The 26,087-nt window shown below is 45.3% G+C and overlaps 1 protein-coding gene across 1 annotated transcript; it reads left to right on the plus strand.

The window, feature by feature from the left end:
* Positions 1-2,668: 2,668 nt before the first annotated feature.
* Positions 2,669-9,073, plus strand: Pnma6e (PNMA family member 6E). Its single transcript, XM_048457618.3, has 3 exons — positions 2,669-2,814; positions 4,113-4,233; positions 5,370-9,073. The coding sequence occupies exon 3, from the start codon at positions 5,412-5,414 to the stop codon at positions 7,797-7,799; it is 2,388 nt and encodes a 795-aa protein (XP_048313575.1). The 5' UTR covers positions 2,669-2,814; positions 4,113-4,233; positions 5,370-5,411; the 3' UTR covers positions 7,800-9,073.
* The last annotated feature ends 17,014 nt before the right edge of the window (positions 9,074-26,087 follow it).

The following is a 26,087-nucleotide window of genomic DNA, read 5'->3' on the forward strand; positions in this document are numbered from 1 at the left end:
AGGATGAAGTATAAATACAAACACAAGAGGCATTTACAGTCCCACCTGACATTATCAAAGAAGAAACTCTATGACACACCAAGGTCAAAATGCCAACAATATAAAGTAAATAATAATACTAAAAGAAGTATGAGAAAAATGAAAATTGAAAGTTTCTCCACAGCAAAGGAAACTTTGGCAGCTATATTTCAGTCAAGAGCTAATATTCAGAATTTGAAAAGAATGACAAAGGCTAAACATACGAACAAGTCCCCTGGCAATTGAAAATTTGGTTAGTGAAAGGATAAACTGTTCTATAAATGCCCAATAAGTGATTTTAAAAAGTGTTCAATGTCCCTAGCCATTAGTGATATACAAATTAAAACCACTTTGAAATTTCACCTCACCCCGGTCAGAATGGCTACCACAAAGAAATCTGAGAACAAATGTTTGTCAGGATGGGGTGGGGGAGGAACCTTTATTCACTACTGATTTACATAATAGCTGCTCTAGTTTGCACACCTATCAGATAGAGATGCTTACATAGAGATACTTGCATATCCATGTTTATTGGTGCTCTATCCATCATAGCAAGGAAAAGGAAACAATCTAGATGGCCATAAACAGATGAATGTATATACAATTGAATTTTATACCTCTGTAAAAAAATAAAAGTTTCAGCAAGTAGCTGGATTAGGTAAGTATAATAAGTTATATGTGACTCAAACTTAAAATTAAAACCTGTATTTTCTCTCATATTTTGTACCTAAACTATACTCTATATATGTAACATATAAATGTAATGTGTAAATATAGGTAAAACCTAACAACAACAATTAGAAAGTAGACCATGTGAGGCTAAAAATAGGTGATAAGAAGGATGAGGAAAAGAGACTAAGAGGAGGTTACAAGGATGGATTTGAGTGGCTAGAGGGAGAATCTACTAAAATACACTTGTGTTAAAAAATTCCACAATGATATGTAATATCTTGTATGCTAGTTTACAAAGTAAGAAATATTTAAATATATATTTTTATTGACATAAATTATGCTTATAATGATTTCAAAAAAATTTCAGCAGAGAAAAAGTATTGAAAAGGACCAGCTATGAGTTAGGTATAGTGGTATATGCCTGTAAACTCAGTTCTCAAAGGCCAAGATAGAAGGATTGCAGCAATTCTGTGGCCAGGCTGGGCTACATAGTGAGTTACAGGACATCTTAAGGCTATACACTGAGAGTATTTCTAAAACAATCCACCATGTCAAAGATAAAAAAATTAATTATGAATCCAGAATTGAAAAAAAAGCATAGTGTAATTTTCACCTGATTATTCTAAAAAGATTGTAGATTTCAGAAAAAGGAATAAAATTTCCTGAACATAGATGTAGAGAAATTATCCATTCTGAATAGCTGAGAGGATAAGAGATTTTTAAAAAGATAAGAAAATAAAAGAAAAAAGAAAGAAACTTAAAAAATAGGCCTGTGATGTTCTGTGTGAGATATAAGGTCTAATAAATGTGTACAAAGAATCCAAGGAGAGAGGACAGAGCCCTGGAAAAACAAAATTCTTGAAGAAAAGTAGGCGGCCAGATCTGATGTAAATCCAACTACTCTGGAGTTGAGACAGAAGGATCCAAAGTTTGGTATGGGTGGGAAAAAAAACCTTAAAGCTTTTGGTTTCTAAGAGAGTAAAAAATTTCCAATGGGGTGATAGTAAGAGATGCACAATAGCACAACACACAAAAAGTAAGTAAAAGAAAATGGAAACAACTCGTACCCGTTCCTGTGACCCTGAGAAGTGAACCCAGGATCTGTGCCCGTGAGCTCTACCTTCATTTGTTTTCTTTTTCCACTTTATTTCATCAACTCTTCTAAATTGTGCAATCTAGCTTTGACTAATTGAACCTACCCTTCCCAGCACCTAGAATTGTAGATTTGCACCATCGTGCCTGGCAAGGATTAACTTTTTATTCCTTTTTGGTTTTTACAGATAGAGTCACATAGCCGAAGCTGGCCTCAAACTCTTTGTGTAGCTGAGAATGACCCTGAACTCCTGATCTACCTCCCTCAACTTCCATGACCAGTGTCCACAGCCACTCCTGGGTTTGTGCTCAAACCTGGGGCTTCATGAAAGTCACATCTAAACATAATGCTAATAATAGAAATAAAGACTAAAAATTATCAGCTAAGGGGGCACATGCCTTATAATTCCAGCACTCGGAAGGCAGAGGCAAGCAGATTTCAGTGAGTTTAAGGCCAGCCTGTTCTACAAAGTGAGTTCCAGGACAGCTGACACCACACAGAGAAACCCTGTCTTTAAAAACAAAAACAAACAAACAAAAATCCCCCCAAAAACCTATCAGCTAAGATTAAACTTCACCATGATATGTGGGTAAATTTATTAGGAACATGTAAAATTCATGTTTTTCAACTAAATAAGAATCAAAATCGATTACAGAAAAGTAAGCCTCTTTACGCCTGTTTCTAAAGGACCGGAGGAAGGACCAATGAGCATGTCTATTACTTCTGGACATTTCAAGCTTTGCCATGTCAAGCCTTCACATTGGTGGATATGTTCCCTGTTAACACTGGCTCCGCCCCCGAGAGCTGTTGATCCAATCATTTGCCATAGAGTGGTCCAGAATTTTCTTCAAGATACAGAGGGGGTTTCTGGGAGAAACACGGGATTCTGGGAGTTCGTGGGCTGATTGCGAGCTTAACACGTCTCGTCGCCGCTCCGCTCCGCTCGTCCGCTCGGCTCCGCTGCCGAGGTGACTGGACATTAGCGCTTGGGATTCCTGAGGAGAGCAAAGTCAGGGAAAGCCAACAGTCAGGTAGGGACATTGGTTGGTCTAAACACTAGTTACCTCTGGCGCCCAGGCAGGGTGCTCCGGGGCTGCCAGGGTGGGGTATGACGAGGGTGTGTCGAGGGCCTTGTTGGACCCACCTGAACTAGGTCAGGCCTAGTCTAGTCCCTTGTGGCCCCAGGGTGGATGAGAAGAGGTTGCTTGGGTACAGGACACAGAAGGCTGTGGGGTGGTAGTCTGTCTGCAGACTCTGAGGGAGAGATCAGACGGGAGCCGGAGCCAGAGCCGTTGCGTGCAGACAATCACGCAGGGAGAGTGACGAGGTGCCGTGGTCTAGGCCTTAGGTGCTCAGTATGTCAGGCGGCATGGGACTGGGCCCTGGGCCCTGGTGTGTGTGTGTGTGTTCACGTGCGCGCGCGTGTGTGTGCGCGCGCGTGTGTGTGTGGGTTCTCTGCTTGCCTGCCCGCATGTGAATGCCTAGCTATGGAAGGAAGGGTGTGGTATGATGGTGAAACGCCGAGCCCCTGAACAAATGGTGCTGACACAGCACAGACGCCTCACTGTGGAGTAGGCATGCGCGCTCATTTGGTCTTTGGCGGGAAAGCATCTGTTGGGTCTCTTTGAGGCAGGGAGGGCTGCCTTTGGCGCCCAACATGGCGGCCAACCTCAGCATAGAGGAAAGGGAGAAGGGAGGGGCCACAGTCCTGAAGGGAGATGGGGCAGTATTTTCCCCCTGGTGAGCCAATTCTCAGTGGTGGGGGATGTGTTAGGGTTTTGGAGCACCCTGATTCTGAGAGTGATAAGAGAATATCTTCATTTTGGTGAAGAAATGAATACCTGTTGGCTTGGGATGGGGCAAAAGTCTATGGCTTTTTGGAGGCCCAAGGAGACCAACAATATTTAAGCACTTGGGGGCACCCTGCCATCTATCCTAGAGAAGCTTACTGCTGACTGAGTGAGCTTGTGTGTTGCCATATGCCAGAACCTTGTGGTTGGCAGGTGGGCAGGGATGTGGGGGCAGATCAGAAGAAATGGTCACTGCTTGAGGGTGGAGGGCATACAGAAAACAAGGCTAAGTGGCTTCCTGGGATGAATGTGATGACCAGAGACCCTTAGCTGCTGTACTTGGACTAGTGGGTGAAGATGGAATGGTGCCTCTATGAGCTGGTGCTGTGCATTTGGGATCAGAAAGACTTGACAGTCCCACAGATCCCCTATGGGGGATGTAGCAGTGGTGTGAATTGCAGTGCTGTACATTGTACAATTTTCTAAATAGACCATACATGTGTTGAGTAACAATTTTTTTAAAAAAAATATCTTTACAGGTTACAAGCAGTAACGTGGGCTGGTACTCACAGATATTCAAGAGGCCGAGGCAAGAGAATCACTTGAAGCTAGGAATTCTATCCTGAGAAAATACCAAGCATTTAAAAGGATTGTATTTTAGTATGTAATCTTTTAAAACTATGGTGAAATTCTTTCTGAAATTAATACTGTGTATTTTTTGGTAGTGTTGACAACAGAACAGCTGGAAAACTGTTAATGGCTAAATATTTGGAATCCTGTGGGTCAAAAAAGTATGATTTGCCTTGTATGTTGGAGATAAATTTAATTACAAGGAAATATTTCAAATTCAATAGTGAAAAACCACAACTTGCCAAAATTAAGAGGACAAATAAAGAAGGGATCAGCAGAAAATTGTTTTAGACATTCTTTTTATTAGAAAAGAACACATACAGGCTAACAAGGTGACTGAGAAGGTAAAGGCTCCTGACAGCTTGAGTTTGATTACCCAGGCTGACCAGGTGGAAGTGTAGGAATTCCTGAAAGTTATTTTTTGATCTCTACAGGGCACTTGATAAGACACATGTACTCACAGACATACGGTAAATTTTAAAATGTAACAAAAAGTAAAGAACAAATGCCTAAGATAGTGATCTAGGGTCAATTTAAAGAAACTAGAGTCAGGACCAAGAGTAAATCTAATTTATGAAGTGTCAAATGAAGAAATGTTGTATATAAGTGAGGATATCAGCAATGTATACAAACAACACAGATGTTCCTTTAAAGAGTTGTAAAACTGGAACCGGGTGGTGGCAGTGCACACCTTTTATCCCAGCACTCAAGAGGCAGAGACAGATCTCTGAGTTCGAGGCCAGCCTGGTCTACAGAGCAAGTTCCAGGACAGCCAGGAGTATACAGAGAAACTCTGTTTTGAAAAATCAAAATAGAGTTGTAAAACTGATGAACACTACTGATCGAGATAAAAGAACAAAAACTAATATCAAGAATGAAAAGAAGACACTGTATCAGGCTATGCAGACATTTAAAAAGAGAATTGAATGTTAAGTGCAGATTTTCACCAAAGCTTGAAAACTTACAAATTGCAGGTTTCTTCAGGAGACAGAACATACTAGAACTGCCACTAGATAAAATATTGTAAATAAATTTAACTTGTCAAAAGATTTTCTTAAAACCAAACAAAATGGACCAAGTAGGACTGGCCCTACACTTTATGGGGAAGCTTGGTGGGACTTGGATTGCCTGCCATCAATATGCCTTTCTGTCTTTTCCACTCACAGGAGGAGAAGACTGCTTCAGTCAGCACACATCCCTGTCTGGTCATGTTTCCTTCTAAGTTCACTGCTATGGGACTGGCTATTCTTCAGGACTGGTGCAGGTGGATGGGTGCCAATGCCCAGCGCTCCCTGCTCATCCTGGGTATCCCCGATGACTGTGAGGAAGAAGAATTCCAGGAGGCTGTGCAGGCTGCCCTCAGGCCCCTGGGCAGGTACCGAGTGCTTGGCAAGGTCTTCAGAAAAGAGATCGGGGCAAAGGTCGCTTTGGTTGAATTCGCCGACAATTTAAACCAAAGTCTGATTCCCCAACAAATACCAAATGATAGGGGGCCCTGGACTGTGATCTTCCTGCCGCGGGTCCCTGATATCGAGTTACAGGATACATTCAGTTTCCCTTCACAGGCTCACGGGCAAGCTTTGGAAGGGTCTTCAGGTGGAGCAGGGGCTTCAGGTAGGTCAGGGGCTACAGTGGAGGAAGGAGATGTAGTTAGAGCTGTGGGTGAGGCAGGAGGAGCAGCTGAGGAAGGAGCCGAGGATGAGGCAAGAGTACCTGTTGAGGAAGGAGCAGAGGGTGAGGAAGGAGGAGCAGATGTGGCTCCTCCTGCCCCCTTCCTACTGGAGGAAGGAGATGCAGCCAAGGCAAGAGTGTCAGAAGAGGAAGAAACAGAGGGCGAGGAAGGAGAGGGTGAGGCAGGAGGAGCAGCCCAGGAAGAAGCTGCGGCTGAGGGGAGCTTGCCAGATGAGGAAGGAGCAGAGAATGGGGAAGGAGTTGTAGATGAGGGAGGGGTTGTGTATGAGGCAGGAGTAGTAGATGAAGCAAGATTGCCAGACCAGGGGGCTGTGGATGGGGAAGGTGATGTAGTTGAGGCAGGGGCTGCAAGAATGTCTGATGAGGAGGGAGCTGGAGGTGACATGGGGGTCGCAGGTGTTATAGGAGCTATGGCTTGGGCAGGGGCTGCAGGTGAGGTAGGAGCTGCAGGAGAAGGAGGAGGTTTAGAGGTGGGAGCAGGAGGTGATGAGGGGTCTGCAGGTGATGAGGGGTCTGCAGGTGATGAGGGGTCCGCAGGTGATGAGGGGTCCGCAGGTGATGAGGGGTCTGCAGATGATGAGGGGTTTGCAGGTGATGAGGGCTCTGGGAGCGATGAGGGGTCCGCAGGGGACGAAGGATCTGTGGATGATGGAGGGGCTGTGGGCGAAGCAGGAGCTGTAGGAGAGGATGAGGCAGGAGCCGTAGGTGAGGCAAGACTGTCAGATGAGGAGGGAGCTGCAGGCGACATGGGAGTTGCAGGCATTCTAGGAGCCGTGGGATTGGCAGGAGCTGCAGGTGAGGCAGGAGGCTCTGGTGAGGAAGGGCCCTTTGATGTGGCAGGAGGGGCACATGGGGCTGGAGCCTGGACCCAGCAGTGGGGCCAAGCCATGCAGCCCATCCTGGAAAACATGGCCTACCAGGAGCTGAGTCACTTCTCTGGGATGGAAGAGCCCGGCTGTGGGGGTCTGTCTTTTGAGAGCTGGCTGGACCACGCCAATGACATGCTATATGTGTGGCGCTACATATCCGAGACAGAACGGCGTCGGCGGCTGGTGGAGAGCTTGGGTGGCCCTGCCCTGGATTTCCTGTGTGAGCTTCTGGAAGAGAATCCAGACACCCCTGCGCAGGACTGCCTGGCTGCACTGGTGCAGGTGTTTGGCAACAAGGATACCGTGATGACCGCGCGGATGAAGTTCCTGACTTGCTCCCAAGGGCCTCAGGAGACACTCTTTGCCTATGTGATGCGCCTGGAAGGTCTGCTGCAGATGGCCCTGGAGAAGGGGGCCATTCAGCCTGCAATGGTGGATCAGGTGAGGGCACGGCAGGTGCTAATGCGGGCCCGGCCCAACCAGATGCTGCAGAACAACCTGAGGAGGATGCGACTGGAGAGGCGGCCACCTGGCTTTGTTGGGCTGCTCAGACTTGTTCGGGAGACTGAGGCGTGGGAGGCAGCTCTGGTAGAAAATGCAGTGGTCCAAGTAGGGGAAGGGGTGGAAGTGCATGGTGGAGAGCTGGATGTGGTCCAGGCTGCCCTTGTTGGTGTTGGGGGCGCTGAGCCTGCTCCTGCTGTTAGAGAGTCCCTTCCAGCCAGTGAAGCTGCTGACCAGGCTGCTGCTGCTGTTCCTGAGCAAGCTGCTGAGGCTGCTGCTGCTGTTGATGGTGTCACAAAGGCAGTCCTTGATTCTGACGAGGCCAAGGTCTTCCCTGTCACCGACAAAGATGAAAATGTGTTGGCCCCTGCTGACTCAGACCAGGCAGGGCCCACTGAGAGTCCAAGTGTGCCTGAGAGCTTGGCCAGTGCAGGAGAGCAAGAAGTAGGGCCTGTACCAGAGGGGCTGAAGGAAGAGTCAGAAAATGAGGGTGGGGCATGGGAAGGTAGTCACCCCAAATCCTTTGGCAAATAGGTTGAGAAGGTCCAAGGGCTTCCTCCTTCCTCAGACAGTTAAGTCTTAGAGGCAGGCAAGGTAAGCCCAAGGCCCGTGCATCACCCCCAAAGTACAGCAGGGCCCAGAAAAAGTTTTACCCAACCTTAAACCAACTCTCTCCCACAAATCCCCAAGGGGTTCTGGTTACCACCACCACCTCTCATTCAAGTTATCCAGGTGACCACATTTGCCACCAAGTGGACTCAGGAGAGGTTCCCTTTCCTGTTACAATGTTACCTGCAGATCTAGTCCTGACCTCTTCTGGCTTGACTTGCCTGAAACATATTGCTGAGGTCCCAGCAACAAAATTAAGGATATGGCCTGAGAATGTACCCGCTCTAGTCTGGAAGATGTGGGAAAGAGGCCATCCCAACACTTGAGTTATTTCATTCTCCCAGCGCAGGCAGCCCACCGCCTCCCATTTGCAGTGTCTAGGCAGGCAGGCTGCTTTCTGCCATGGGAAGTCCACTCTTACCTGTCTGCCTTATAGTGACCCAGCTCTCCAGAGCATTCACCTTCACACACTCTCCCTCATCCATTGGTTTTGTGCCAAGCCATGAGATAAGTTAAACTGGGCAAGTGGAAGTTCTGGCTACCCGGTCAGCCATTTCCATACAGACGAGTGCAGTGAGCTGCTGTGCTAGTCAGGCCTTTCCTGTTCTTTGTGAGCTACTTATCTGCTTTCTCAGTGTGAACCTAGGTCTGCCACTGGCTGATTGTCTTCCAGATATGTGCATTATTACCTGAGCAGGTCTTTTCCGGAGACCCCAAGTCTAGCATCATGAGCCAGCTGGAAGAACAGAAGACACCAAGGGATTGATTGATGCTTATCTTGTGACTGTCACTTGATTGATCTGCAAAAAGACATGGACCTGGGAGGGACTTGAAAACCATGTTTTGTTCCATTTAAGTTGTTATTCATGACCCCTATATCCTCTACTTGGTGGGAGTATTCTGTGTTTTGATTTCTGATGTATACTATAACTGACCTGTGTCAATAATAGGGCAGCCCCGCCGGGTCATCCTCCGAAGTAGATGAGTATCACCAGAGGCCATTGTCTTGATAAGATGCACAACTTGGATGTTTGAAAAGGTAGAAAATGGTGAGGGGCTCCAAGCTGCTTTCAGAGCCCCGGGAGGAGTAGTCTGGGAACTGTAGCTTCTGGTGACTATGATTTGTTTCTGACTAGTGTTTTGCATTTTTCAATGGTTTCATTAAATGTTTTTCTTTAATAAATTTTTTGGATGTTTCAGCTATGTCTAACCATTTCCTTGGACAGTTGGGGAAGGAATGGGTTTACAGGAGTATGAAATTTCAGCTTGGCACTCATGGGATATGTCATTACTGAGAGGGTAAGCAGTAAGCACTTCAATAAGCAGGTTAGGGATTGTGAGAGATGATTTGTAGTTCAGTTTCACTGGTCTAATTGGGGCTTTTGAAAATATTGTACCAACCTGACATGATGACCCATGATTAATCCCAGCACTTGTTAGACTTAGAATTGTAGTCTAACCATGTAGGGACTTTCAGGACAACCTAAGCTACAGCTACTTGCAAAACCCTATTGATTTTTATTTATGTGTATGTATTCATTCATACGCCATTTGTGCAGGTGCCTGTAGAGGCCAGAAGAGGATTTTGGATACTGTAGAAGGAGCGGCGGGCCACATTCCTGCCCGCCCGGCTAGCTTTACCAGAAATAATTACACGGAAACTGTATTCATTTAAACACTGCCTGGCCCATTATCTGTAGCCTCTTATTGGCTAACTCTTACATATTGATCTAACTCATTTCTAATAATCTGTGTAGCACCATGAGGTGGTGGCTTACCAGGAGGATTCTAACATACGGCTGTCTCGGAGAGGAGAGTCATGGCGACTGCCTCGTTGCCTTCTTCCCAGCATTCTGTTCTGTCTACACCACCCACCTATGTTCTGACCTATCAGGCCAAGCAGTATCTTTATTAATTAGCCAATAAAAGCAACAGAAATGCATAAGACTCTCCTACATCAGGATACCCTGAAGTTGGAGTTTCAAGTGGCTGTGAGCTGCCCAGTGTGGGTGCTGGGAACTGAGCTATGGTCCTTTGCAAGTGCTCATAACTGCTAGGCTATCTCTTAAAACATACACAATGATTTTTCTTGATGCTGGTTTTCTTAGTTTAGGGCCAGTACCACGTGGAGAAGACAATACTAACCGTTATACCACTTTTCACGTTTTGTTAGTCTGCCAGCTGTGAGCCACACTGACCTGAGGCCTATGGTAGATTGAATACCTCTAGCCTCTGGCCTTCAGTCTTATTCACTGACAGTGCCAAATGCCTAGGCTAGCATAGGCTGTGGGGTTCTATGTAGCTCAGGGTGTAAAACAGAGTACCTTTCAACCCTGTGTCTTTCCTTACATCAATGTAGCCCCCAACTGTGAAGTGTGAGCATTATATTCAGCAATATGTCTATAGAACTGGCTGTGTAAAGGCCCTGAGCAATGAAAGAGAGGCTGTGTGGTGACCTGTAAATGTTTGTCATAGCATTTACTCTGTGGGCCACCAAGCCAGAATAGCCCACAGGGGAGAAAGTACAGGTCAGGGCCACCCCCATCTGAAGTTTCAGCCTGGATACCCTCAAATTGAGAGTTCATCCGTGGGGTGAGATGTACTGAGCCTATCATAATATACTTGAAGGGCCATGAATTGTACCTGTTGTTATCTGTTTTTGGAATGCTTGTTTCAGCCTTTGGAGAATGCATGGGCCAAAAAGACAGATCAATAAACAATAACCATCAGCCCAGTTAGGGAAGAGATGAGTATGGCAAGCCATGGGGACCAATTAAATCAGGTCTCATAGGGGGTCCTTGACTTAAATGAATCAATATCTTAACTCATCTAGGGTTCTTGTAACTATCCCAGAATGATCCACATAGAAGCAACATTCTTCTCCAAGTGCCCTGCAAATTTCATCCCTGTTCCATAAACAGCAAGTCCAAGCCTCTCCTATTTTGTAAGGTTACCTGTGCTAAGGAATCCAAAGACTTTTCTAAATAATGTAATGCAGTCTCTGTTTTTTCTAATTATGTCCAGCCCAGTCTGCTCACATCCCTATGAAGAACAATAGTAATCAGGAGGTCCCCCCCCACCCGCCTCGTAGTTTCTAATAGCAGAGGCAGTCTAGTTGCTTCCTGGGCATACATAAAAGGGTGTCTGCAGGAGGGCATGTCTCCTAAGGACATTAAAACACCCAGGCTCATTAGGGTAAGATGCCTGAGGTAGGGTGCACCCCCGAGAACCTCTGCATTCAGGTCTCCCTTCGATCCCCAGAATCCAGTCTCCCACATCCCAGTTCCCACGCGCCAAATCACAGAGGTCAAACATCAGGTCAGACCACCACATCCAGGGTGTCGTCATCTGAGAAGTCTGTAGGTTTAGGATCCCTCCAGTGCCAGCGCTCAACAAGATCCACATCACCTTCTGTGGTTGGTGGGGGCTTGCTGCCTGGACCTTGGTCTCCGTGAGAAGAGTTAATATGATTACTACTGAGAGGGCCATCTGAAATAAACAGGCAACACTCTCCTCAAGGGTCAGTCTCCCTTGGGCAGTGGTTATTTTTCTTCTCTTGCGTTTGAATTTAAGGATTGTTCACCTTAATCTCTTTCTTTATTGGTCATCTTGGTCTTCCCCATTGTCCTGAGGGGGTGGGGAATTTTAAATTATGAGCAGGTAGTTATATAGGCATTTCCCCTCTGTTTGGGAAGACACATCCATATCCTCAGCCCTGTGTCAACAAGGGATCTGGCCAGTCCATTAGTTAGTGAGAGGATCTTTCCACCTAACCTTTAGGCAGGGCCTCATTGGTAGGGATCCCCAATGTTTCTGGAATCTATTTTGTTCATCTGATTTTTAAAAATTTAAAATATTGATGGTTAATAATACCTTTTGCAGTTGTAGATAAGGGGAGACTTCTCCCCCTTTTTGTTTTAGAAGGACCTCTTTGAGATATTGGTGATGTCTTTTGACAATTGCTTGACCCTGAAGCTTGTATGGGGTCGTGGTGGTATGGGATATATTCCATCTCTGGAAGAATTATTTTAAGGTTTTACTTATAAAATAGGGGCCGTTGTTGGTCTTGATCTGTTGTGGTAGTCCCAGTATAGCAAAACATTCTAAGAAGTGGCTTTTGGCATGGGTTGCCTTTTCTCCCAGAGTGGGTGGTAGCCCAGCATGCCTTAGAGTATGAATATATGGTCACAAACATATATTTTAATTTGCCAAATGGAGGGTAATGTCTGTTTGCCAGATGATATTGGGTCCTAACCCTCTTGGGTTCACCCCCAGCCCTTGTAAAGGGGGAGTGCAGAGAAACTGTTGGCAAGTCTTACATCTATGAACAATTCTCCTTAATTATATTGCAGGGATCTCGGGATATAGGTATTTGAGTCCTCTCCAGTTGACGTGAGTTAAGTCATGCATGTGGGTAGCATTTTGTATGGGCAGAGTTGAGACCTCTATGAGACAGGCCCCTGAAGCTGGAGCATTCACAGCAGCATTCCCTTGGGAAATGTGGACAGGAAGGTTTTCGTATTCTCTGAGATATTGAATATGTATGTTTTTTTCTACCTTATAAGAGTGATCTGAGTTGTATCATCAAGGCAGAAATAGGATTAGCATCCAATCTGATATAGGCATAGGGTAAGTGTGGCAGTAGGTTCACCACATAAGAGCTGTCTGAATAGAGGTTGCAGACCGTTTCCTTATATTGAGTGAATCCCCCACAAGGGAGAATTTTGGTAAACTTTGTCTTGACCCCTCCCACGGGAAAACTACAAAGGTGGCCCCATTCTTCCCACCATCTGTGCAAACAGTGAATGCTTGGGGCGGGGGCCTAGAAGAAAAGACTAAGGGCACTCTCTGTAATGGTAAAAGTAAAATGCTGTGGATCCCCGAGTGGCTGCAGTGGCAGAAACGCTGCAGGTCCCCAAGCAGTGACAGTGGACAGCTGGTCCCAAGAGTAGCCAGTCCCAGGTGGGGACAGCACAGTTCCCTGAGTGGCTGCAGTGGGCCACGAGCCACATGGTGGGTGAGAGACCTCGATGGGGCAGCCAGTCTCACAAGGAGAGACAGACAGATGGACATGCTACAAGACCACACCGCAGTTCTCTGAAGGTGGCTGGTCCTGGGCTGGGAGCCATGCGGCAGGCGAGAGACAGAGACATGGATTGGCACGCCATGCAGAGTGAGGTTGGATATTTATTTAGTGGGTTATGGAGGGGAAAGGGGAGAAAGGGGAGGAGAGCAGAGAGACAGAGACAGAGAGAGAGAAGGGAGAGGCAGAAGCTGCCTCTTTGAGAGGAAGATGGAAAAAAAGAGAGACTCAGGCTGCTAGCAGGAAGGAAGATCTGCCTGCCTCAGCGGATGGGAGAGGAAGTGGGCAGGGCTTGTCTCTTACAGGGACAGGACAGATCATTACACTCTCCAGTGTAGTTTTTAATATAGCTTCACTAACTGGGACTCTCCAAAGTGGGTGCCCAGGGTCCCCAGAAATCCCTCCAGGGCAAGGCTCAATTGAGAACAATGTCTGGCCACCCATTCTAAATCCTTAGTTTTGAGTAGACTTATTAATTTAGAGGGATCTTTTCCATAATGTCAGAGGTGTCCCTGATTTTTATGATCATATCAGCTATTTGACCGACTAGAGAGTACACTCTGGGAATGTCTCCCAGAATGGTGTGTATCCATTCTAGTGGTTGTGACTGCTGAACAATGGCAGCCAGCATGGTCTTTTTCCCTAATAATATCCAGCCTTAGATTGGAAAGTTAGGGTTATATCTCACCAAAGTAGCCTGAAAGAGTATGTTGATGAATTCAGTGAGTGCCTAATGGCCCTCAGGGGGCAAAGAAATGATTTCATAAGGTTGTGCCCCTTTTAAGAGAGCATATAACAACACATTTAGTCTCTCACTCTCTACAGGCAACCAGGGCCTTACCCAGTTCATTTCCCCCAGCATCTTTTATAACCCTGATAAAGTGAGAGGCTCAGGCAGGGTTGATTGGGGTTCATTCACTTTGGCTTGAGTGTTAATTTGGATCTCAATATATGGAATGGGGGTACCTTTTGTGTTTTGTAGGGACTATTTTAAAGCCGTGTTGTTGGAAGATATCAACAATAGAGGTTACCCAGGGAGCTAGCCCTGATTTCTCCAAATGCCCAATGATTAGATCATCTATATAAATATATAGTAAAGTATTATCTTTGTCAAAATAAGAAGAGAAGATACTATACAAATATTGTTGGCAAAAGGCCGGACTATTGGCCATCCCCTGTGTGAGAATAGTCCATTTGTATCTTTCATCAGGTCAAGAGGAGTTAATCATAGGAATGGAAAAGGCGAGCTTTTCACAATCCTCCTCATGAAGAGGCATTGAGAAGAAGCAGTCCTTTAGATCAATTAGTGAGGTGAAAATGGGGGAGGACTGCTGGGACCCGAGGGCAGCCCCTTAAAGGGGCCCCTACTAGCTCCATACAGGCACTGATTGCTCGTAGGTCCTGTAACATTCTCCAGGTACCATTACGTATCACAAACACAAGGCTGTTCCAGGAGTTTATTGAAAGCCTTATCTGTCCTTCTTTAAGCAGATTTCTGGTGATTTCCTTGAGTGTCTTAAGTTTAAGTTCAGGAAATGGCCACTGCTCCATCCATACTCGCTTACCAGGTGCCCACCTAATTGGGGAGACCCTGGGAACAGTGGCCTCTACCTTTGGAGGTGAATCCAGGTGTCGGGGGGTCTGCCTGATGACCCCCCGACATTGAAAATTTGAAAATTTTTTTTTCAAATTTTTTTTATTATTAAATTATAAAAGTTTCCATTTCAGCCCCTCCTCCCACCACCCTCCCACTCCCCCCACTCACTCTCCCCCTCCCTCTCCATTCCCTAGAGCAGTCAGGGTTTCCTGCCCTGTGGGAAGCCCGAGTTCCTCCCCCCTCCCTCCAGGTCCAGGGAAGGTGAGAGTCCAAACAGACTGGAGCGCCAAAATCCAGTATATGCAGAGGAAGCAAGTCCCAGTGTCATTGTCAACGGCTTTTCAAAAAGGCTCCGGGCCAGCCACATTCAGAGAATCTGGCTGGATCATGTCCTCGTTCAGTCCCAGTCCAACAGGCCTTGGTGAACTCCCATTATATCAGTCCCCTTGTATCAGTGGGTGCTCGCATCCCTTGCAGTCCTGATTACTTTTTTTATTTTCTTCATCATTCTGTTCCTCATTTGGACTGTGGAGTGCTCAGTTCAGTGTTCTAATATGGGTCTCCATCTGTATCGCCATCCAACGTCGGATGAAGGTTTCCTGTGCCCTTGCCTTCATTGCTCACGATCTCTTTCCTTCTGCCTCTCATTTGGACCTAGGGAGCTAGGTCCAGTGTTCCAACGTGGTTCTCCGCCTCCATCTCCATCCATCGCCAGATGAGGGTTCTATGGTGACATGCAAAATATTCATCAGTATGGTTGTGGGCCAAGGCCGGTTCAGGCACCCTCTCCTCTGTCCAGAGAACCATCTGGGGATCTCTCCTTGGACCGGGAATCCCATATATAATCAAGTTTCCTATAAACCCTAAAATGCCTTGCTCAGTTTTATCATCATAAAAGGTTAGGTGGTCAGTGGTAATAACAGCATCCATTTGTGCTAACAAATCTTGTCCTAGGAGGTTTGTAGACAACCCCAGGAGGATCAGAGGTCTGAACTCTTCTTTGTCTCTGCTCAGCCCCACACAAGTACCCCTTCCCATCGCCCATTTTATCCTTTCCAGGGCGGCTGGGAGCATAAGGAGGCGACCACTTCTTGTCACAGACAATATCTATTTTCCTTTTTGTCTTTGCCTCTGCCTGCCTTATTCCTTACCCCTGGGACCACTCTTCAGTAAATTGTACCCAGTTTTTAATCTTACCCCTCGTCTGTCTCTTTTTCTCCTGTTCTTTTGGATTCTTCAGACCTCTCCAGGTCTCTGACCTTTTCCTTGCCTGCTGTTGGGGGAGGCAGAGCAGTGGGGTAAAAACATGCCTTAAGGGCCGTAATAGTTGGATATATCAGCGCGTTAAGCACTGGATCATTTTTGTGTAAAGTTGTGCTGCCCATCATGGGGTCCCACTCACTTTGAAGACTGCTTTGTTCCAGTGCCTAGCAACTGGCTTCCTTAGCCTTCTTATTCCCCAGGGAAAGGTGAGTATCACTATCTGCCAGTTCTGCAGCCCCACGATGCAGGACAATCAGATGCAATAGGGAGTCAAGTCAAAGCAGGAACTTGGTTTATTACTGTGAGTGTCAGCTTATGTTAAGTGGCAATCTGTGATGTGGGGGTACCTCTAGCCAATGAGAGACAGCAAAGCCCTCCTTCTGGCTGGAGGGGCATCTACTTAGATTTTGCGGTTTCATCCTCACTCAGTTCCCTCAAACTCGAGCCAGGCTTTTCTTTGTCGTATAGGCCTCGAGGTACAGGGCCTGAGATAATTTTGGCCCAACAGGGGGCACTTCTGAACTCAGGGTTAGGGGCCATGAATGGATTGCCAAAGGGTAAGGAGGAACTAGGGCATTAGGTTGCCCCAGAGAGGGATTGGTGGCTGCCTCTCTCCTGTGGCTATCTTGCAAGCTCCGGAGCCTTACTTTCTGGAAGTTTAGGGTCCCCTGTCTGAAGACAGACAAGTTCTATTATCATTGTTTAAGTTGTTGCCAGTTGTGCCACTGTCGCCTTCCAGATAAACTGGGAGTTTGGCTCTGACATAGGCCAAGTGTGAATTGTGTATCAGATCTGCCACAGAGGTGGTGGCCTTGCTCTTCAGTCACCTGGATCTGCAGTACCCCTGCATTACCCTAGGGATTCTGAGTCTCTTTATTTGGGGCAGTCCTCTGGTGCTGTAAACTGAAGTGCATGTGGTACTGGGTGTTCCACATGGCGTGCTGGGGACTTATTGGGAGATGTTGGGAAGCTGAGGGCAATGCATGTCACTGAAGCGTAAGGTGCATGTTTGTAGGTACATAGTGCTGGTGCAGCAGAGGGAGCAAGGAGATATTCCCAGACCATAGATAGTATTAAGCATACTGTGTCCATGACATTAATGTAGAGCTAATTTTCTCAATTATGTTTATGATTTTAGGTTATGGTTGACCACAGGAGAAATAAACCAGAAGCTGTTCATTTGTTTTATGCCCAGCTTGGTTCAGTGTAGTCCAGAGTCATTGCAGATCACATGGAACTGCCGAGCAGTCACCTCACCTGGTCTGTCATTCCCTCATCACCTCCTGGCAAATGTCCATGTGCAAGGCCAAGTGCAGCTCTACCATGGTGGGGGTTTCAGGTAGCAAGAAACCAAGTGGCTTCTGCATCCTCATCCTTTTTCCCTCCCTGCGTCTAGTCCAACTGACTTCAGTTTCAGCTGCAGGCACAAACTTGGCAGCCTAGCATAGAACTCTGCCCCTTCCAGCAGCTACAATCCCATGACAAATCAATTGTCATCCAGATATAGAACTCTGATTTTGACTAATAAACCATAAGTGGCATACCATTCCCCTAGGGCACCTTTCTGGCACAGGGATTGCATGTATTTGGCTCCCAAGGAATTTCCTGCCCATTTCTGTCTGGCCCCTGGCTTGACAAGGAACTCCTGGTTCCCCTGCTCTGTTCTGTTCTGCCCTGGGGGCGCTCGAGAGCTGCTTCCTTCTCTTAACCTTTCAGGGATGACTCAGACCACATTATCTTTGACCTCCCAATTGGGTGAGAAAGGCCTCTGTCTTTGTCTAGGTCACAGTTAAAGGAACAGTCAGAATTGCTGAAGAAGCCTTACCTTGCTCAGCAAAAGAGCCTGAGCAGGGTGTCTGATATCCCTGCCCACTAGTCACTTCTAGCCAGAGTTAGGAACCCTGAGACATCCCCTTATTTGTAGTCTTCAGCAACCTAAAGGAAATTCCTTCAAGGTCTTGGGTTATTTTCCTTTTCATTTAAACAGAGAAATGATGGGCTAGCCTTGCTTCGAAGGCAACTTCAAAGAGGGAAAAAATACTATTGGAAACTGCTACAACTCCAAACCACAAATTAGCAGTGACCTAGCCAAGTCGTGATAAGCATGGACAAAGCAGGGGTGAGCTGAGCCAACAGTGGCTTCTCAGAACCAAAGCAGAAATCATTGCTCCAAAATTAAGGGTCACAGTCCTAAAAGTCACAGAAAAATGGAAAGCAAATCTTGAATTAGATTAATGAAATTGAAGGCTACAGGTCACAGGAGTAGCAGATGCTATAAAAGTGAAAGATGATTTGAAGACACTGGTAGAAATGAGACACCACAAACCAGCTTAAAACAGTAACCATAACTACAAAAATAATGAGGATTAATGATGGTGAAGAATTTTTTCTTAAACTTGTTGGCCACTTCTAATTTTCATTTGAGGATGGTAATTTAGATCACTTGCCAGCTTTTAAATTGTTTTATGGTGTTGAGTTTCTTTTATATCTTACATGCGAGCTTTTGGTTTATTTAGAATCAATGCTTGTACAAGGTGAGGAGTAGGAGCATAATTTCATTCTTCTGCACATGGATACCCAGTTTTCCAATATCATGGATTAGACACTGTCCTTTCTTCAAAGTGTGTTCTTGTTGCTTTTGTAAAAAAAAAACATAGCTAAAAATACATGCATTTATTTAGGGGTTCTCTTTTTGTTCCATTAGTCTACAAGATCTCAATAGATCATAGTTAGAATGGATATTATAAAAATATAAAATCTGGCTTCGGAGTGGTGAGTTGTTTCGGGCCCCCGCGGGCCCGGCGAGGGGGAGCTAGGACTCTCCCCGACCCCATAGACTCCCAGGTCAGCCTGCTCTGCTGGCTCCACTCTGCTAGCTTCCCGCCAGCCATCCCAGCTTCCATCCAGAGGGCCTTCGGAGTGGTGAGTTGATTCGGGCCCACGGCAGGGGCCCGGCGAGGGGGAGCTAGGACTCTCCCCGACCCCATAGACTCCCAGGTCAGCCTGCTCTGCTGGCTCCACCCTGCTAGCTTCCCCGCCAGCCATCCCAGCTTCCATCCAGAGGTCTTCGGAGTGGTGAGTTGATTCGGGCCCGCGACAGGGGCCCGGCGAGGGGAAGCTAGGACTCTCCCCGACCCCATAGACTCCCAGGTCAGCCTGCTCTGCTGGCTCCACCCTGCTAGCTTCCCCACCAGCCATCCCAGCTTCCATCCAGAGGGCCTTCGGAGTGGTGAGTTGTTTCGGGCCCCCGCGGGCCCGGCGAGGGGGAGCTAGGACTCTCCCCGACCCCATAGACTCCCAGGTCAGCCTGCTCTGCTGGCTCCACCCTGCTAGCTTCCCCACCAGCCATCCCAGCTTCCATCCAGAGGGCCTTCGGAGTGGTGAGTTGATTTGGGCCCCCGCGGGCCCGGCGAGGGGGAGCTAGGACTCTCCCCCACCCCATAGACTCCCAGGTCAGCCTGCTCTGCTGGCTCCACCCTGCTAGCTTCCCCGCCAGCCATCCCAGCTTCCATCCAGAGGGCCTTCGGAGTGGTGAGTTGATTCGGGCCCGCGACAGGGGCCCGGCGAGGGGGAGCTAGGACTCTCCCCGACCCCATAGACTCCCAGGTCAGCCTGCAGTGCTGTTTCCACCCTGCTAGGCTCTCCCACCTGCTATCCCAGCTTCCATCCAGGTACAAATTTCTATATTTCTCCCCTCCCACTGAGCCCATAAAATTTCCCCAGTTCAGCTGCCTTGCACACTGGGCCTGCTCTGTAGGGGCATCCCGGAAAGAGGCAGTGCCTGTGGTTCAATACCCTGCTTGGGGAAAGGTAGGCATTCTATCGGTGAACTCCCTGCCCAACAAGGGAACCTGACCCGATACCAGAAGTTCCAATAGAGAGCATTTGATCGAAGAGATGGGCAGACGCCAAGGCAAGACCTCCTCCAACAATCTGAAAAACAACATGAAAATATCAGATCCCAATGACCCTACAACAGAAGGATTTGAACACTCTAACCCAGATGAAGTAGAAAAAAGTGCCATTATGAAAGCAATAGAGTCCCTTAAACAGGATATGAATAACTCCCTTAAGGAACTGGTCGAGAAGTATAACAAAAAGTTTGAAGAAATGAGTATAGAAATGGATGAGAAATATAACAAAAAGTTTGAAGAAATAAGTAAATCCGTGAGTGATACCCTGAGAAACCAAGAAAAAACAATCAAACAAGTAAAGGAAACAGTCCAAGAATTGAAAACTGAAATGGAGGCAATGAAGAAAACACAAAATGAGAACCGGCTGGATATGGAAAACCTAGGTAAACGAGCGGAGACTACAGAATCAAGCATAACCAATAGAATACAAGAGATAGAAGAACGAATCTCAGATTCTGAAGATACCATAGAGAAAATAAATGCTCTGGTCAGAGAAAACGGCAAATCCAACAAATTCTCTTCACAAAACATTCAGGAAATCTGGGACACAATAAAAAAAACCAAATCTAAGAATAATAGGGATTGAAGAAGGAGAAGAACTGCAGAGCGAAGGCCCAGAAAATATATTCAACAAAATTATAGAAGAAAACTTTCCCAACCTAAAGAACGATATTCCTATGAAGGTTCAAGAAGCATACAGAACACCGAATAGATTGGATCAGAAAAAAACATCCCCGCGCCATATAATAATCAAAACACAAAACATAAATATTAAAGAAAAAATTTTAAGAGCTGCAAAGGAAAAAGGTCAAGTAACTTATAAAGGTAAACCTATCAGGCTTACACCGGATTTCTCTATGGAAACCATGAAAGCCAGAAGATCCTGGATAGAGGTACTGCAGAAACTAAGAGACCATGGATGCAAACCCAGACTACTATACCCAGCCAAGCTATTGTTCACTATCAACGGAGAAAACAAAATATTCCAGGATAAAAACAAATTTAAACAATACGTAGCTACTAATCCAGCCTTACAGAGAATATTAGAAGGAAAATCACTACCGAAGGAATCCAACATTCCCAACACGATCTACAATAACTCGAACATCTAGCGACCATTCACAAGCACAAATCAAAGAAGAAAAACACATACACTCTACTACTTAAAAAAAAAAAATGACCAGAGTCAACAACCACTGGTCATTAATATCACTTAATATCAATGGACTCAATTCACCTATAAAGAGGCACAGACTTAGAGATTGGATACGAAAACAGGATCCAACATTCTGCTGTTTACAAGAAACACACCTCAACCACAAAGACAGACACTTAATCAGAGTAAAGGGTTGGGAAAAGGTTTTCCAAGCAAATGGACCTAAGAAACAAGCGGGCGTGGCCATTCTAATATCTAACAAAATCGACTTCAAACTAAAATCAATCAGAAGAAATGGAGATGGACATTTCATACTCATAACTGGAACAATTCATCAGGAGGAAGTCTCAATCCTGAATATCTATGCTCCTAATATAAAGGCACCCACATATGTAAAAGAAACTCTTCTAGAACTCAAGGCGGTCATCAAACCACACACACTAATAGTAGGAGACTTCAACACTCCTCTCTCACCAATGGACAGGTCAATCAGACAGAAACCAAACAGAGAATTGAGAGACCTATTGGAGGTATTGAATCAAATGGACTTAACAGACATCTATAGAACACTCCACCCAAATAGGAAAGAATATACCTTCTTCTCTGCAGCTCATGGAACCTTCTCGAAAATTGACCACATACTCGGTAACAAAGCAAACTTCCACAGATACAGAAAAATATTAGTAACTACCTGTGTCTTGTCAGATCACCATGGACTAAAATTAGAATTCAACAACAATGCTCCCCCCAGGAAGCCAACAAACTCATGGAAACTGAACAGTCAGCTACTAAATCACCCCTGGGTCAAGGAAGAAATAAAGAAAGAAATTAATCTCTTCCTTGAATTTAATGAAAACAAAGACACAACATACTCAAACCTATGGGACACTATGAAAGCAGTGCTAAGAGGAAAGTTCATAGCACTAAGTGCCCAATTAAAGAAAGCGGAGAAAGCACACATTGGAGACTTAACAGCATACTTGAAAGATCTAGAAAAAAAAGAAGCTGATTCACCCAGGAGGTCTAGAAGACTGGAAATAATCAAACTGAGGGCTGAAATCAACAAAATAGAAACAGAGAAAACAATCCAAAGAATCAATGAATCAAAAAGCTGGTTCTTGGAGAAAATCAACAAGATTGACAAACCCCTATCCAAGTTAATCAAACGGCAGAGAGAGAACATGCAAATTAATAAGATCAGAAATGAAAAGGGGGACATAACCACAGACACAGAGGAAATTCAGAGAATCATTAGATCTTACTATGAAAGTTTATATGCCACAAAGTTGGAAAATGTAAAAGAAATGGACATTTTTTTAGATAAATACCATATACCAAAGTTGAACCAAGAACAGGTGAACAATCTAAATAGACCTGTTAGTCGCAAAGAGTTAGAAGCTGTTATCAAAAATCTCCCTACCAAAAAAAGCCCAGGACCAGATGGTTTCAATGCAGAATTCTACCAGAACTTCCAGGAAGAGCTAATACCTATACTCCTTAACGTATTCCACAATATAGAAACAGAAGAGTCACTGCCTAACTCCTTTTATGAAGCTACAGTTACCCTAATACCAAAACCACACAAAGACACAACCAAGAAAGAGAATTACAGGCCAATCTCACTCATGAACATCGACGCGAAAATTCTCAATAAAATACTGGCAAACCGAATCCAAGAGCACATTAGAAAAATTATCCATTATGATCAAGTCGGCTTCATTCCAGAGATGCAGGGCTGGTTCAACATACGCAAATCTATCAATGTAATCCATCATATAAATAAACTGAAAGAAAAAAACCATATGATCATCTCACTAGATGCTGAAAAAGCATTTGACAAAATTCAACACCCATTTATGATAAAGGTGTTGGAGAGACTGGGGATACAAGGATCATACCTAAATATAATAAAAGCAATATACACCAAGCCGACAGCTAACATCAAACTGAATGGAGAGAAACTCAAAGCCATTCCACTAAAATCAGGAACGCGACAAGGCTGTCCACTTTCTCCATACCTCTTCAATATAGTGCTTGAAGTTCTAGCAATAGCAATAAGACAACATAAGGGGATCACGGGGATTCGAATTGGAAAGGATGAAGTTAAACTTTCGTTATTTGCTGACGATGTGATAGTGTACATAAGCGACCCCAAAAACTCTACCAAAGAACTCCTACAGCTGATAAACACCTTTAGTAACGTGGCAGGATACAAGATCAACTCCAAAAAATCAGTGGCCCTCCTATACACAAAGGATAAAGAAGCAGAGAGGGAAATCAGGAAGCATCACCTTTCATGATAGCCACAAATAGCATAAAATATCTTGGGGTTACTCTAACCAAGGAAGTGAAAGACCTATTTGACAAAAACTTTAAGTCTTTGAAGAAAGAAATTGAGGAGGATACCAGAAAATGGAAAGACCTCCCCTGCTCTTGGATTGGGAGAATCAACATAGTAAAAATGGCAATTCTACCAAAAGCAATCTATAGATTCAATGCAATCCCCATCAAAATCCCATCAAACTTCTTCACAGACCTTGAGAGAACAATAATCAAGTTTATATGGCAAAACAAAAAACCCAGGATAGCCAAAACAATCTTATACAATAAAAGAACTTCTGGAGGCATTACCATCCCTGACTTCAAACTCTATTATAGAGCTACAGTATTGAAAACAGCTTGGTATTGGCATAAGAACAGAGAAGTCGACCTATGGAATCGAATAGAAGACCCAGATATTAACCCACAAACTTATGAACACCTAATTTTCGACAAGGGAGCTAAAGGTATACAATGGAAGAAGGAAAGCATCTTTAACAAATGGTGCTGGCATAACTGGATGTCAACCTGTAAAAAAATGAAAGTAGATCCATATCTATCACCATGCACAAAAATCAAGTCCAAATGGATTAAAGACATCAACATTAATCCGTCCACTTTGAACCTGATAGAAGAGAAAGTGGGAAGTAGTCTACAAGATTTAGGCACAGGAGGCCTCTTCCTAAGTAGGACCCCAGCAGCACAGACAATAAGAGAAACAATAAATAAATGGGATCTACTGAAACTGGGAAGCTTCTGTAAAGCAAAGGACACTGTCAGTAAGACAAAAAGGCTGCTTTCTGACTGGGAGAAGATCTTCACCAACCCCTCATCAGACAAAGGTCTGATCTCCAAAATATACAAAGAACTCAAGAAACTAGGCACTAAAACTTTAATTAACCCAATTAAAAAATGGGGTACTGAACTTAACAGAGAATTCACAACAGATGAACTTCGAATGGCCAGAAGACACTTAAGGTCATGCTCAACCTCCTTAGCGATCAGGGAAATGCAAATCAAAACCACTTTGAGATACCATCTTACACCTGTCAGAATAGCTAAAGTCAAAAACACCAATGATAGCCTATGCTGGAGAGGATGTGGGGTGAGGGGAACACTCATCCATTGTTGGTGGGAATGCAAACTCGTGCAGCCACTGTGGAAATCAGTGTGGCGGTTTCTCAGGAAACTGGGAGTCAACCTCCCTCAGGACCCAGCAATACCACTCTTGGGAATATACCCTAAAGATTCCCTAACATACTACAAAAGCATTTGTTCAACTATGTTCATAGCTGCACTATTTGTAATAGCCAGAACATGGAAACAACCTAGGTGCCCCTCAATAGAAGAATGGTTAAAAAAGGTGTGGAACATATATACATTAGAGTTTTACTCGGCGGTTAAAAACAATGACATCTTGAATTTTGCATGCAAATGGATGGAAATAGAAAACGCTTTACTGAGTGAGGTAAGCCAGACCCAAAAAGAGGAACACGGTATGTATTCACTCATAAGTGGATTCTAACCATAATTAAAGGTCTTTGAGCCTATTATTCGTGATCCTAGAGAAGCTAAATAAGAAGATGAACCTGATGAAGATTATTTAGCTATCCACCAGGAGGTAGGAAATAGACAAGAGTCCCAGGTAACCTCGGGTGCATGGGGGGGTGGGAGGGTCGATGGAGGGGGAGAGGGCTAGAGAGAAGGGAGTAGGGGAGGAACGGGGAAAGCTTGGTGGCCGGGGATGGAGGGGGGAGGGAGGTAGGATGAATATGGGATCAGGGAACAATATATTTCAACTAAGGGAGCCATTTTAGGGTTTACAGGAGACTTGATTATATATGGGATCCCAGGTCCAAGGAGAAATCCCCCAGATTGCTCTCTGGACAGAGGAGAGGGTGCCTGAATCGGCCGTGGCCCATGACCATACTGATGTATATTTTGCTTATCACCATAGATCCTTCGTCTGGCGAAGGACGGCTATGCAGTCGGAGGCCCACATTGGAGCAACGGATTGAGCCCCCCGAGGTCCGGAGGGGGAGCGGAAGGAGGAGGAACATGAAAGACGAAATCAGTACTGCGAGGGATGCTATCACCCACTGATACAAGGGAACGGATCTGATGAGAGTTTACCAGGGCCAGTCGGACTGGGACTGAACGAGGACGTGATCTAGCTAGATTCTCGGAATTTGGCCGGATTCTCTGACTGTGGCTGGCCCGGGGTCTTTCTGAAAAGCCATTGACTATGACACTGGGACCTGTTTCCTCTGCATATGTTGGATTTTGGGGATCCAGTCTGTTTGGACGCTCGCCTTCCTGAACCTGGAGGGAGGGGGAGGGAGCTGGAGCTTCCCACAGGTCAGGAAACCCTGACTGCCCTGGGGGACGGAGGGGAAGGAGGGGGGGAGTGGGGGGAGTGGGAGGGTGTTGGGAGGGGGGGGGCGGAAATGGAAACTTTTATAATTTAATAAAATTTACAAAAAAAATATAAAATCTGATGAGGATGGGGAGCAAGGGAAACTCTCAATCTATGTTTGTAGGAATGTAAATCATATAGCTGGTAGAGAAAGCAGCAGGGAGGCTCCTTAAACATCTACACATGGAACGATTATGTGATACACTCATTCCACTACTGGGAAGATATCCAAAGAAAAGGAATAAGTATTTCCAAAAGGTACCTGCACTCACATGTTTAATGCAACATTATTCATTCACAATAGCAAAGATACAGAATAAACTGAAGTACACATGGATAGATTAATGATGTGATAGCCAGCCTTATATTTTTATAACAAAATATTGGATATAATCAACTTAAAATGAGGACAGGCTTATTTCTTCTTACATTATTGGAGACTTTTCAGTCATGATTGATTGGCCT

This window comes from Myodes glareolus, chromosome X, assembly GCF_982192425.1.
Source record: "Myodes glareolus chromosome X, mMyoGla1.1, whole genome shotgun sequence".
Lineage (NCBI taxonomy): Eukaryota > Metazoa > Chordata > Mammalia > Rodentia > Cricetidae > Myodes > Myodes glareolus.

What these genes read in the sequence shown, in the direction of transcription:
- Pnma6e (XM_048457618.3), top strand. Translation starts at nt 5,412, where the DNA reads ATGTTTCCTTCTAAGTTCACTGCTATGGGACTGGCTATTCTTCAGGAC.